Source organism: Panulirus ornatus, chromosome 9, assembly GCF_036320965.1.
Source record: "Panulirus ornatus isolate Po-2019 chromosome 9, ASM3632096v1, whole genome shotgun sequence".
Taxonomy (NCBI): domain Eukaryota; kingdom Metazoa; phylum Arthropoda; class Malacostraca; order Decapoda; family Palinuridae; genus Panulirus; species Panulirus ornatus.
In genome coordinates, this window is record NC_092232.1 from 39398581 (window position 1) to 39413929 (window position 15349).

General features: G+C 42.7%; 1 protein-coding gene across 2 annotated transcripts in view; it reads right to left on the reverse strand.

The window, feature by feature from the left end:
- AsnRS (asparagine--tRNA ligase) overlaps positions 1–15349 on the reverse strand; it is a 160454-nt gene that overhangs the window by 20588 nt on the left and 124517 nt on the right. For both annotated transcript variants that reach the window (XM_071665065.1, XM_071665064.1), the window contains one exon: positions 1564–1695. In XM_071665065.1, the coding sequence (XP_071521166.1) occupies positions 1564–1695 (132 nt within the window). The remainder of the gene's footprint in view (positions 1–1563; positions 1696–15349) is intronic.

Here is a 15349-nt window from a genome sequence, read left to right on the forward strand (position 1 = left end):
TGTACGAGTAGGAAGAGAGGAAAGTGATTGGTTCTCATTGAATGTCAGTTTGCGGCAGGGGGTACGTGATGTTGTTCGCTGATGATACAGCATTGGTGGCTGATTCGGGTGAGAAACTGCAGAAGCTGGTGACTGAGTTTGGTAATGTGTGTGAAAGAAGAAAGCTAAGAGTAAATGTGAATAAGAGCAAGGTTATCAGGTACAATAGGGGTGAGGGACAAGTTAACTGGGAGGTAAGTTTGAATGGAGAAAAACTGGAGGATTTAGATATCTGGGAGTGGATTTGGCAGCGGATGGAACCATGGAAGCAGAAGTGAGTCACAGGGTGGGGGAGGAGGCGAAGTTCTGGGAGCGGTGAAAAATGTGTGGAAGGTGAGAACATTATCCTGAAAGACAAAAATGGGTATGTTTGAAGGAATAGTGGTTCCAACAATGATATATGGTTGTGAGGCGTGGGATATAGATAGGGTTGTGTGGAGGAGGGTAGATGTGCTGGAAATGAGATGTTTGAGGACAATATGTGGCATGAGGTGGTTTCCTTGAGTAAGTAATGAAAAGGTAAGATAGACGTGTGGTAATAAAAAGAGTGTGGTTGAGAGAGCAGAAGAGGGTGTATTGATATGGTTTGGTCACATGGAGAGAATGAGTGAGGAAAGATTGACAAAGAGGATATATGTGTCTGAGTAGGAAGGAACGAGGAGAAGTGGGAGACCAAATTGAAGGTGGAAGGATGGAGTGAAAAAGATTTTGAGCTATCAGGACCTGAACATGCAGGAGGGTGAAAGGCATGCAAGGAATAGAGTGAACTGGAACGATGTGGTATACCGGGGTCGATGTGCTGTCAATGGATTGAACCAGGGCATGTGAAGTGTCTGGGGTAAACCATGGAAAGTTTTGTGGGGCCTGGATGTGGAAAGGGAGCTGTGGTTTCGATGCATTATACATGACAACTAGACAGTGTGAATGAATGTGGCCTTGTTGTCCTTTCCTAGTGCTAACTCAAGTGCGTGCAGGGGGAGGGAGGTGTCATTTCATGTGTGGCGGGGTGGCGACAGGAATGAATAAAGGCAACAAGTATGAATTATGTACATGTGTATATATGTATGTGTCTGTGTATGTATATATATGTATATGTTGAAATGTATAAGTATGCATATGTGCGTGTGGACGTGTATGTATATACATGTGTATGTGGGTGGGTTAGGCCATTCTTTCGTCAGTTTCCTTGCGCTACCTTGCTAACGTGGGAGACAGCGACAAAGTATAACTAATAAAATAAAATAACATTGAAATGTATAGGTATATGTATGTGGGTGGGTTCGGCCATTCTTTCATCTGTTTCCTTGCACTACCTCACTAATGCGGGAGACAGCCATTAAGTATAATGATGATAAAAAAAAATAAAAAAATATTGCCATTATTCTCATGTAGCACAAAAGTACAGAAGAGTAATTTCCTTCGTAATGATCTTTTGTTTAGCATTTTACGTACACAACTCATGATGAAAAACATACCCACAAATGAAATTTTGAAATTTTTGAACAACCAATTGTTCATTTTTACCTGATCAGTATACCAGTAGTAAGGTTTGGGATCCAAGTTCATGGATTGGTAAGCTTCCATTAACTCTTGATGGTTGTGCATTCTCATGGATCCCCCAATAATTTCTCCAACATTAGGCAGCAATAAGTCAACCTGCAAAAGAGAATAAAAGAAGCAATCAGCTTGAATTCTAAGGATTCTTCTGTGCTGAAGCATGTCATGGTAAGGATAGTTTTAATTACACCTGTTTAGTTATTTATACAAAACAGAACCAGAAACTGCCAGACAAAAATCATGTAATGGTCAAGCAAATGAGTGAGGATGAATCTTTCCATGCTGCAAACATGTTGTCCTGGAATCAATTTCATAAATTCAATAAGTTTGCCTCTTAGGAATCTCTCGCAGATGTTGATAATGTGACATTAGTGTCAATAGTTTTTCAAGACTGCTTCCTGTTTTCCAGATATTTAGTGCTTGTGCATGAGGGAGAGGTGTTTTGTATTTCCTTACAAAAAATTAGTTCCAAGAGTCCAATCTCAAAGGAGATTGCACAGGCATGTACACACATAACACAGGAGGATTACCGTTTAGGAAGTCTGTAGGGCCATTTTATCTCAAGATGATTTTTCACTCAAACAATACAGATTCATATTGGTTTATAAAACTCATCCATCTGACAATCATCTGCAAAAGTATTCCCTACAGCTTTTAGGGGATCAATGGAGTTTGTAGTCCTAGATTTGTTTTGCATACGAGTAAATGAATTCTGAGATTTCAGATTTCAATCATAACTCTTTCCTCTCTTTCAATTTCCTGTTTCAAATGACATTGAGTTTATGGTCTATAAGTTTTAGTTCATTTGACAGGTTTTCCTTCCTTGTTAGGTGACCGTAGCTTTTATAAAAGGTCATAAAGTATTTTTCACCCCCAGTCTAGTGCTTGTTTTTCTCATTCTATTCTAATCCCTTTGTACTTCCTTCGTGCTGGTATATGTCTGTTAAATGTTTGCAGTATCAAAGGGGTCATGTACCTAACACACTCAACTTCTGTTTTGGTATTCAGAAGGGTTTCCAAATGTCACAGACATCTCATTAATCACATCCTCTCAATTAATCAACTTGCTAATAAACCAAAATTGCAGAATACATATCCAATGTTGTGTGTGTTTTGCCTTGGCGGTTCAGCAATGAAATTCTCTTTTACATCAGTTAGGTTGTGATTAAAGGACAGGTAGTTTGAGAATTTTTTCTATATATGATTGCTGTTTCCCGCGTCCGCGAGGCAGCGCCAGGAAACAGATGAAGAATGGCCCATCCATTCATATACACATATATATACATGAAGGCCCATACATGCACATATACATATCAATATATACATACATAAACAAACACATACACATACATACACAAGCACATATTCATACTTACTTGCCTTCATCCATTCCTGGCATTACCCTGCCCTGCAGGAAACAGCATCATTATTCCCTGCTTCAGTGAAGAAGCGCCAGGAGAACAGGCAAAAAAGGCCACATTCATTCACACTCAGTCTCTAGCTGTCACGTGTAATGCACTGAAACAACAGCTCCCTATCCACATCAGGCCTCACAGATCATTCCATGGTTTACCTCAGACATCTCACATGCCCTGGTTAAGTCCACTGATAGCATGTTGACACCAGTATACCACATCTTTCCAATTCACTCTATTCCTTGCATGCCCCTCACCCTCCTGTATGTTCAGGCCCCAATTGCTCAAATATTTTTCACTCCGTCCTTCCACCTCCAATTTGGTCTCCCGCTTCTCCTTGTTCCTCTTTGTCAATCTTTCACATTCATTCTGTCCATATCTCCATACCACACTATCTATCTATCTATCTATCTATATATATATAAATGGAAATGGTGAAGAGCTTGTAGATTTATGTGCTGAAAAAGGACTGATGATTGGGAATACCTGGTTTAAAAAGCGAGATATACATAGGTATACTTATGTAAGTAGGAGAGATGGCCAGAGAGCGTTATTGGATTACGTGTTAATTGACAGGCGTGCGAAAGAGAGACTTTTGGATGTTAATGTGCTGAGAGGTGCAACTGGAGGGATGTCTGATCATTATCTTGTGGAGGCTAAGGTGAAGATTTGTATGGGTTTTCAGAAAAGAAGAGTGAATGTTGGGGTGAAGAGGGTGGTGAGAATAAGTGAGCTTGAGAAGGAGACCTGTGTGAGGAAGTACCAGGAGAGACTGAGTACAGAATGGAAAAAGGTGAGAACAATGGAAGTAAGGGGAGTGGGGGAGGAATGGGATGTATTTAGGGAATCAGTGATGGATTGCGCAAAAGATGCTTGTGGCATGAGAAGAGTGGGAGGTGGGTTGATTAGAAAGGGTAGTGAGTGGTGGGATGAAGAAGTAAGAGTATTAGTGAAAGAGAAGAGAGAGGCATTTGGACGATTTTTGCAGGGAAAAAATGCAATTGAGTGGGAGATGTATAAAAGAAAGAGACAGGAGGTCAAGAGAATGGTGCAAGAGGTGAAAAAAAGGGCAAATGAGAGTTGGGGTGAGAGAGTATCATTAAATTTTAGGGAGAATAAAAAGATGTTCTGGAAGGAGGTAAATAAAGTGCGTAAGACAAGGGAGCAAATGGGAACTTCAGTGAAGGGCGCAAATGGGGAGGTGATAACAAGTAGTGGTGATGTGAGAAGGAGATGGAGTGAGTATTTTGAAGGTTTGTTGAATGTGTTTGATGATAGAGTGGCAGATATAGGGTGTTTTGGTCGAAGTGGTGTGCAAAGTGAGAGGGTTAGGGAAAATGATTTGGTAAACAGAGAAGAGGTAGTGAAAGCTTTGCGGAAGATGAAAGCCGGCAAGGCAGCAGGTTTGGATGGTATTGCAGTGGAATTTATTAAAAAAGGGGGTGACTGTATTGTTGACTGGTTGGTAAGGTTATTTAATGTATGTATGACTCATGGTGAGGTGCCTGAGGATTGGCGGAATGCGTGCATAGTGCCATTGTACAAAGGCAAAGGGGATAAGAGTGAGTATTCAAATTACAGAGGTATAAGTTTGTTGAGTATTCCTGGTAAATTATATGGGAGGGTATTGATTGAGAGGGTGAAGGCATGTACAGAGCATCAGATTGGGGAAGAGCAGTGTGGTTTCAGAGGTGGTAGAGGATGTGTGGATCAGGTGTTTGCTTTGAAGAATGTATGTGAGAAATACTTAGAAAAGCAAATGGATTTGTATGTAGCATTTATGGATCTGGAGAAGGCATATGATAGAGTTGATAGAGATGCTCTGTGGAAGGTATTAAGAATATATGGTGTGGAAGGAAAGTTGTTAGAAGCAGTGAAAAGTTTTTATCGAGGATGTAAGGCATGTGTACGTGTAGGAAGAGAGGAAAGTGATTGGTTCTCAGTGAATGTAGGTTTGCGGCAGGGGTGTGTGATGTCTCCATGGTTGTTTAATTTGTTTATGGATGGGGTTGTTAGGGAGGTAAATGCAAGAGTTTTGGAGAGAGGGGCAAGTATGAAGTCTGTTGGGGATGAGAGAGCTTGGGAAGTGAGTCAGTTGTTGTTCGCTGATGATACAGCGCTGGTGGCTGATTCATGTGAGAAACTGCAGAAGCTGGTGACTGAGTTTGGTAAAGTGTGTGGAAGAAGAAAGTTAAGAGTAAATGTGAATAAGAGCAAGGTTATTAGGTACAGTAGGGTTGAGGGTCAAGTCAATTGGGAGGTGAGTTTGAATGGAGAAAAACTGGAGGAAGTGAAGTGTTTTAGATATCTGGGAGTGGATCTGGCAGCGGATGGAACCATGGAAGCGGAAGTGGATCATAGGGTGGGGGAGGGGGCGAAAATTCTGGGGGCCTTGAAGAATGTGTGGAAGTCGAGAACATTATCTCGGAAAGCAAAAATGGGTATGTTTGAAGGAATAGTGGTTCCAACAATGTTGTATGGTTGCGAGGCGTGGGCTATGGATAGAGTTGTGCGCAGGAGGATGGATGTGCTGGAAATGAGATGTTTGAGGACAATGTGTGGTGTGAGGTGGTTTGATCGAGTGAGTAATGTAAGGGTAAGAGAGATGTGTGGAAATAAAAAGAGCGTGGTTGAGAGAGCAGAAGAGGGTGTTTTGAAGTGGTTTGGGCACATGGAGAGGATGAGTGAGGAAAGATTGACCAAGAGGATATATGTGTCGGAGGTGGAGGGAACAAGGAGAAGAAGGAGACCAAATTGGAGGTGGAAAGATGGAGTGAAAAAGATTTTGTGTGATCGGGGCCTGAACATGCAGGAGGGTGAAAGGAGGGCAAGGAATAGAGTGAATTGGAGCGATGTGGTATACCGGGGTTGACGTGCTGTCAGTGGATTGAATCAAGGCATGTGAAGCGTCTGGGGTAAGCTATGGAAAGCTGTGTAGGTATGTATATTTGCGTGTGTGGACGTGTGTATGTACATGTGTATGGGGGGGGGGGTTGGGCCATTTCTTTCGTCTGTTTCCTTGCGCTACCTCGCAAACGCGGGAGACAGCGACAAAGTATAAAAAAAAAAAAAAAAAAAAAAAATATATATATATATATATATATATATATATATATATATATATATATATATATATATATATTTTTTTTTTCCTTTGTCGCTGTCTCCCGCGTTTGCGAGGTAGCGCAAGGAAACAGACGAAAGAAATGGCCCAACCCACCCCCATACACATGCCTTGATTCAATCCACTGACAGCACGTCAACCCCGGTATACCACATCGCTCCAATTCACTCTATTCTTTGCCCTCCTTTCACCCTCCTGCATGTTCAGGCCCCAATCACACAAAATCTTTTTCACTCCATCTTTCCACCTCCAATTTGGTCTCCCTCTTCTCCTTGTTCCCTCCACCTCCGACACATATATCCTCTTGGTCAATCTTTCCTCACTCATTCTCTCCATGTGACCAAACCATTTCAAAACACCCTCTTCTGCTCTCTCAATCACGCTCTTTTTATTTCCACACGTCTCTCTTACCCTTACGTTATTTACTCGATCAAACCACCTCACACCACACATTGTCCTCAAACATCTCATTTCCAGCACATCCATCCTCCTGCGCACAACTCTATCCATAGTCCCACGCCTCGCAACCATACAACATTGTTGGAACCACTATTCCTTCAAACATACCCATTTTTGCTTTCCGAGATAATGTTCTCGACTTCCACACATTCTTCAAGGCCCCCAGAATTTTCGCCCCCTCCCCCACCCTATGATCCACTTCCACTTCCATGGTTCCATCCGCTGTCAGATCCACTCCCAGATATCTAAAACACTTCACTTCCTCCAGTTTTTTTCCATTCAAACTCACCTCCCAATTGAATTGACCCTCAACCCTACTGTACCTAATAACCTTGCTCTTATTCACATTTACTCATAACTTTCTTCTTTCACACACTTTACCAAACTCAGTCACCAGCTTCTGCAGTTTCTCACATGAATCAGCCACCAGCGCTGTATCATCAGCGAACAACAACTGACTCACTTCCCAAGCTCTCTCATCCCCAACAGACTTCATACTTGCCCCTCTTTCCAAAACTCTTGCATTTACCTCCCTAACAACCCCATCCATAAACAAATTAAACAACCATAGAGACATCACACACCCCTGCCGCAAACCTACATTCACAGAGAACCAATCACTTTCCTCTCTTCCTACACGTACACATGCCTTACATCTTCGAGTATTAGTGAAAGAGAAGAGAGAGCCATTTGGACGATTTTTGCAGGGAAAAAATGAAATTGAGTGGGAGACGTATAAAAGAAAGAGACAGGAGGTCAAGAGAAAGGTGCAAGAGGTGAAAAAAAAAAGGCAAATGAGAGTTGGGGTGAGAGAGTATCATTAAATTTTAGGGAGAATAAAAAGATGTTCTGGAAGGAGGTAAATAAAGTGCGTAAGACAAGGGAGCAAATGGGAACTTCAGTGAAGGGCGCAAATGGGGAGGTGATAACAAGTAGTGGTGATGTGAGAAGGAGATGGAGTGAGTATTTTGAAGGTTTGTTGAATGTTTGATGATAGAGTGGCAGATATAGGGTGTTTTGGTCGAGGTGGTGTGCAAAGTGCGAGGGTTAGGGAAAATGAGTTGGTAAACAGAGAAGAGGTAGTAAAAGCTTTGCGGAAGATGAAAGCCGGCAAGGCAGCAGGTTTGGATGGTATTGCAGTGGAATTTATTAAAAAAGGGGGTGACTGTATTGTTGACTGGTTGGTAAGGTTATTTAATGTATGTATGACTCATGGTGAAGTGCCTGAGGATTGGCGGAATGCGTGCATAGTGCCATTGTACAAAGGCAAAGGGGATAAGAGTGAGTGCTCAAATTACAGAGGTATAAGTTTGTTGAGTATTCCTGGCAAATTATATGGGAGGGTATTGATTGAGAGGGTGAAGGCATGTACAGAGCATCAGATTGGGGAAGAGCAGTGTGGTTTCAGAAGTGGTAGAGGATGTGTGGATCAGGTGTTTGCTTTGAAGAATGTATGTGAGAAATACTTAGAAAAGCAAATGGATTTGTATGTAGCATTTATGGATCTGGAGAAGGCATATGATAGAGTTGATAGAGATGCGCTGTGGAAGGTATTAAGAATATATGGTGTGGGAGGCTCGAAGGCTCAGAGTGGGGTGCCTAAATGTGTGTGGATGTAACCAAGATGTGAAAAAAGGAGAGATAGGTAGTATGTTTGAGGAAAGGAACCTGGATGTTTTGGCTCTGAGTGAAACGAAGCTCAAGGGTAAAGGGGAAGAGTGGTTTGGGAATGTCTGGGGAGTAAAGTCAGGGGTTAGTGAGAGGACAAGAGCAAGGGAATGAGTAGCAATACTCCTGAAACAGGAGTTGTGGGAGTATGTGATAGAGTGTAAGAAAGTAAATTCTCGATTAATATGGGTAAAACTGAAAGTTGATGGAGAGAGGTGGGTGATTATTGGTGCATATGCACCTGGGCATGAGAAGAAAGATCAAGAGAGGCAAGTGTTTTGGGAGCAGCTGAATGAGTGTGTTAGTGGTTTTGATGCACGAGACCGGGTCATAGTGATGGGTGATTTGAATGCAAAGGTGAGTAATGTGGCAGTTGAGGGAATAATTGGTATACATGGGGTGTTCAGTGTTGTAAATGGAAATGGTGAAGAGCTTGTAGATTTATGTGCTGAAAAAGGACTGATGATTGGGAATACCTGGTTTAAAAAGCGAGATATACATAAGTATACTTATGTAAGTAGGAGAGATGGCCAGAGAGCGTTATTGGATTACTTGTTAATTGACAGGCGTGCGAAAGAGAGACTTTTGGATGTTAATGTGCTGAGAGGTGCAACTGGAGGGATGTCTGATCATTATCTTGTGGAGGCTAAGGTGAAGATTTGTATGGGTTTTCAGAAAAGAAGAGTGAATGTTGGGGTGAAGAGGGTGGTGAGAGTAAGTGAGCTTGAGAAGGAGACCTGTGTGAGGAAGTACCAGGAGAGACTGAGTACAGAATGGAAAAAGGTGAGAACAATGGAAGTAAGGGGAGTGGGGGAGGAATGGGATGTATTTAGGGAATCAGTGATGGATTGCGCAAAAGATGCTTGTGGCATGAGAAGAGTGGGAGGTGGGTTGATTAGAAAGGGTAGTGAGTGGTGGGATGAAGAAGTAAGAGTATTAGTGAAAGAGAAGAGAGAGGCATTTGGATGATTTTTGCAGGGAAAAAATGCAATTGAGTGGGAGATGTATAAAAGAAAGAGACAGGAGGTCAAGAGAAAGGTGCAAGAGGTGAAAAAAAGGGCAAATGAGAGTTGGGGTGAGAGAGTATCATTAAATTTTAGGGAGAATAAAAAGATGTTCTGGAAGGAGGTAAATAAAGTGCGTAAGACAAGGGAGCAAATGGGAACTTCAGTGAAGGGCGCAAATGGGGAGGTGATAACAAATAGTGGTGACGTGAGAAGGAGATGGAGTGAGTATTTTGAAGGTTTGTTGAATGTGTTTGATGATAGAGTAGCAGATATAGGGTGTTTTGGTCGAGGTGGTGTGCAAAGTGAGAGGGTTAGGGAAAATGATTTGGTAAACAGAGAAGAGGTAGTGAAAGCTTTGCGGAAGATGAAAGCCGGCAAGGCAGCAGGTTTGGATGGTATTGCAGTGGAATTTATTAAAAAAGGGGGTGACTGTATTGTTGACTGGTTGGTAAGGTTATTTAATGTATGTATGACTCATGGTGAGGTGCCTGAGGATTGGCGGAATGCGTGCATAGTGCCATTGTACAAAGGCAAAGGGGATAAGAGTGAGTGCTCAAATTACAGAGGTATAAGTTTGTTGAGTATTCCTGGTAAATTATATGGGAGGGTATTGATTGAGAGGGTGAAGGCATGTACAGAGCATCAGATTGGGGAAGAGCAGTGTGGTTTCAGAAGTGGTAGAGGATGTGTGGATCAGGTGTTTGCTTTGAAGAATGTATGTGAGAAATACTTAGAAAAGCAAATGGATTTGTATGTAGCATTTATGGATCTGGAGAAGGCATATGATAGAGTTGATAGAGATGCTCTGTGGAAGGTATTAAGAATATATGGTGTGGGAGGAAAGTTGTTAGAAGCAGTGAAAAGTTTTTATCGAGGATGTAAGGCATGTGTACGTGTAGGAAGAGAGGAAAGTGATTGGTTCTCAGTGAATGTAGGTATGCGGCAGGGGTGTGTGATGTCTCCATGATTGTTTAATTTGTTTATGGATGGGGTTGTTAGGGAGGTAAATGCAAGAGTTTTGGAAAGAGGGGCAAGTATGAAGTCTGTTGGGGATGAGAGAGCTTGGGAAGTGAGTCAGTTGTTGTTCGCTGATGATACAGCGCTGGTGGCTGATTCATGTGAGAAACTGCAGAAGCTGGTGACTGAGTTTGGAAAAGTGTGTGGAAGAAGAAAGTTAAGAGTAAATGTGAATAAGAGTAAGGTTTTAGGTACAGTAGGGTTGAGGGTCAAGTCAATTGGGAGGTGAGTTTATGAGAAAAGCTGGAGGAAGTGAAGTGTTTTAGATATCTGGGAGTGGATCTGGCAGCGGATGGAACCATGGAAGTGGAAGTGGATCATAGGGTGGGGGAGGGGGCGAAAATCCTGGGGGCCTTGAAGAATGTGTGGAAGTCGAGAACATTATCTCGGAAAGCAAAAATGGGTATGTTTGAAGGAATAGTGGTTCCAACAATGTTGTATGGTTGCGAGGCGTGGGCTATGGATAGAGTTGTGCGCAGGAGGATGGATGTGCTGGAAATGAGATGTTTGAGGACAATGTGTGGTGTGAGGTGGTTTGATCGAGTGAGTAACGTAAGGGTAAGAGAGATGTGTGGAAATAAAAAGAGCGTGGTTGAGAGAGCAGAAGAGGGTGTTTTGAAGTGGTTTGGGCACATGGAGAGGATGAGTGAGGAAAGGTTGACCAAGAGGATATATGTGTCGGAGGTGGAGGGAACGAGGAGAAGTGGGAGACCAAATTGGAGGTGGAAAGATGGAGTGAAAAAGATTTTGTGTGATCGGAGCCTGAACATGCGGGAGGGTGAAAGGAGGGCAAGGAATAGAGTGAATTGGATCGATGTGGTATACCGGGGTTGACGTGCTGTCAGTGGATTGAATCAGGGCATGTGAAGTGTCTGGGGTAAACCATGGAAAGCTGTGTAGGTATGTATATTTGCGTGTGTGGACGTATGTATATACATGTGTATGGGGGTGGGTTGGGCCATTTCTTTCGTCTGTTTCCTTGCGCTACCTCGCAAATGCGGGAGACAGCAACAAAGCAAAAAAAATATATATATATATTATTATTTTATTATTATACATCCATCCTCCTGCGCACAACTCTATCCATAGCCCACGCCTCGCAACCATACAACATTGTTGGAACCACTATTCCTTCAAACATACCCATTTTTGCTTTCCGAGATAATGTTCTCGACTTCCACACATTCTTCAAGGCCCCCAGGATTTTCGCCCCCTCCCCCACCCTATGATCCACTTCCACTTCCATGGTTCCATCCGCTGCCAGATCCACTCCCAGATATCTAAAACACTTACTCTTATCTAAAACACTTATCTAAAACACTTATATCTAAAACCTTACTCTTATTCACATTTACTCTTAACTTTCTTCTTCCACACACTTTTCCAAACTCAGTCACCAGCTTCTGCAGTTTCTCACATGAATCAGCCACCAGCGCTGTATCATCAGCGAACAACAACTGACTCACCCTATGATCCACTTCCACTTCCATGGTTCCATCCGCTGCCAGATCCACTCCCAGATATCTAAAACACTTACTCTTATCTAAAACACTTATCTAAAACACTTATATCTAAAACCTTAGTCTTATTCACATTTACTCTTAACTTTCTTCTTCCACACACTTTTCCAAACTCAGTCACCAGCTTCTGCAGTTTCTCACATGAATCAGCCACCAGCGCTGTATCATCAGCGAACAACAACTGACTCACTTCCCAAGCTCTCTCATCCCCAACAGACTTCATACTTGCCTCTCTTTCCAAAACTCTTGCATTTACCTCCCTAACAACCCCATCCATAAACAAATTAAACAATCATGGAGACATCACACACCCCTGCCGCATACCTACATTCACTGAGAACCAATCACTTTCCTCTCTTCCTACACGTACACATGCCTTACATCCTCGATAAAAACTTTTCACTGCTTCTAACAACTTTCCTCCCACACCATATATTCTTAATACCTTCCACAGAGCATCTCTATCAACTCTATCATATGCCTTCTCCAGATCCATAAATGCTACATACAAATCCATTTGTATGTATATACACATGTATATACATACGTCCTCACACGCAAATATACATACCTACACAGCTTTCCATGGTTTACCCCAGACGCTTCACATGCCTTGATTCAATCCAATGACAGCACGTCAACCCCGGTATACCACATCGCTCCAATTCACTCTATTCCTTGCCCTCCTTTCACCCTCCTGCATGTTCAGGCCCCGATCACACAAAATCTTTTTCACTCCATCTTTCCACCTCCAATTTGGTCTCCCTCTTCTCCTCGTTCCCTCCACCTCCGACACATATATCCTCTTGGTCAATCTTTCCTCACTCATTCTCTCCATGTGCCCAAACCACTTCAAAACACCCTCTTCTGCTCTCTCAACCACGCTCTTTTTATTTCCACACATCTCTCTTACCCTTACATTACTCACTCGATCAAACCACCTCACACCATACATTGTCCTCAAACATCTCATTTCCAGCACATCCATCCTCCTGCGCACAACTCTATCCATAGCCCACGCCTCGCAACCATACAACATTGTTGGAACCACTATTCCTTCAAACATACCCATTTTTGCTTTCCGAGATAATGTTCTCGACTTCCACACATTCTTCAAGGCCCCCAGAATTTTCGCCCCCTCCCCCACCCTATGATCCACTTCCGCTTCCATGGTTCCATCCGCTGCCAGATCCACTCCCAGATATCTAAAACACTTCACTTCCTCCAGTTTTTCTCCATTCAAACTCACCTCCCAATTGACTTGACCCTCAACCCTACTGTACCTAATTTCCTTGCTCTTATTCACATTTACTCTTAACTTTCTTCTTCCACACACTTTACCAAACTCATTATTATTTATTATTTTGCTTTGTCGCTGTCTCCCGCGTTTGCGAGGTAGCGCAAGGAAACAGACAAAAGAAATGGCCCAACCCACCCCCATACACATGTATATACATACACGTCCACACACGCAAATATACATACCTATACATCTCAATGTACACATATATATATACACACAGACACATACATATATACCCATGCACACAATTCACTGTGTCTGCCTTTATTCATTCCCATCGCCACCTCGCCACACATGGAATACCATCCCCCTCCCCCCTCATGTGTGCGAGGTAGCGCTAGGAAAGACAACAAAGGCCCCATTCGTTCACACTCAGTCTCTAGCTGTCATGCAATAACGCCCGAAACCACAGCTCCCTTTCCACATCCAGGCCCCACACAACTTTCCATGGTTTACCCCAGATGCTTCACATGCCCTGATTCAATCCACTGACAGCACGTCAACCCCGGTATACCACATTGATCCAATTCACTCTATTCCTTGCCCGCCTTTCACCATCCTGCATGTTCAGGCCCCGATCATTCAAAATCTTTTTCACTCCATCTTTCCACCTCCAAATTGGTCTCCCACTTCTCCTCGTTCCCTCCACCTTCGACACATATATCCTCTTGGTCAATCGTTCCTCACTCATTCTCTCCATGTGCCCAAACCATTTCAAAACACCCTCTTCTGCTCTCTCAACCACACTCTTTTTATTTCCACACATCTCTCTTACCCTTACATTACTTACTCGATCAAACCACCTCACACCACACATTGTCCTCAAACCTCTCATTTCCAGCACATCCACCCTCCTGCGCACAACTCTATCCATAGTCCACGCCTCGCAACCATACAACATTGATGGAACCACTTTTCCTTCAAACATACCCATTTTTGCTTTCTGAGATAATGTTCTCGACTTCCACACATTCTTCAACACTCCCAGAACTTTCGCCCCCTCCCCCACCCTATGATTCACTTCTGCTTCCATGGTTCCATCCGCTGCCAGATCCACTCCCAGATATCTAAAACACTTTACTTCCTCCAGTTTTTTTCCATTCAAACTTACCTCCCAATTGACTTGAACCTCAACCCTACTGTACCTAATAACCTTGCTCTTATTCACATTTACTCTTAACTTTCTTCTTTCACAGACTTTACCAAACTCAGTCACCAGCTTCTGCAGTTTCTCACATGAATCAGCCACCAGCGCTGTATCATCAGCAAACAACTGACTCACTTCCCAAACTCTCTCATCCACAACAGACTTCATACTTGCCCCTCTTTCCAAAACTCTTGCATTCACCTCCCTAACAACCCCATCCATAAACAAATTAAACAACCATGGAGACATCAGACACCCCTGCCGCAAACCTACATTCACTGAGAACCAATCACTTTCCTCTCTTCCTACACGTACAAATGCCTTACATCCTCGATAAAAACTTTTCACTGCTTCTAACAACTTGCCTCCCACACCATATATTCTTAATACCTTCCACAGAGAATCTCTATCAACTCTATCATATGCCTTCTCCAGATCCATAAATGCTACATACAAATCCATTTGCTTTTCTAAGTATTTCTCACATACATTCTTCAAAGCAAACACCTGATCCACACATCCTCTACCACTTCTGAAACCACACTGCTCTTCCCCAATCTGATGCTCTGTACATGCCTTCACCCTCTCAATCAATACCCTCCCATATAATTTACCAGGAATACTCAACAAACTTATACCTCTGTAATTTGAGCACTCACTCTTATCCCCTTTGCCTTTGTACAATGGCACTATGCACACATTCCGCCAATCCTCAGGCACCTCACCATGAGTCATACATACATTAAATAACCTTACCAACCAGTCAACAATACAGTCACCCCCTTTCTTAATAGATTCTACTGCAATACCATCCAAACCTGCTGCCTTGCCGGCTTTCATCTTCCGCAAAGCTTTTACTACCTCTTCTCTGTTTACCAAATCATTTTCCCTAACCCTCTCACTTTGCACACCACCTCGACCAAAACACCCTATATCTGCCACTATATATATATATATATATATATATATATATTTTTTTTTTTTTACTTTTTTTCACTTTGCTTTGTCGCTGTCTCCCGCATTAGGGAGGCAGCGCAAGGAAACAGACGAAAGAATGGCCCAACCCGCCCACATACACATGTATATACATACA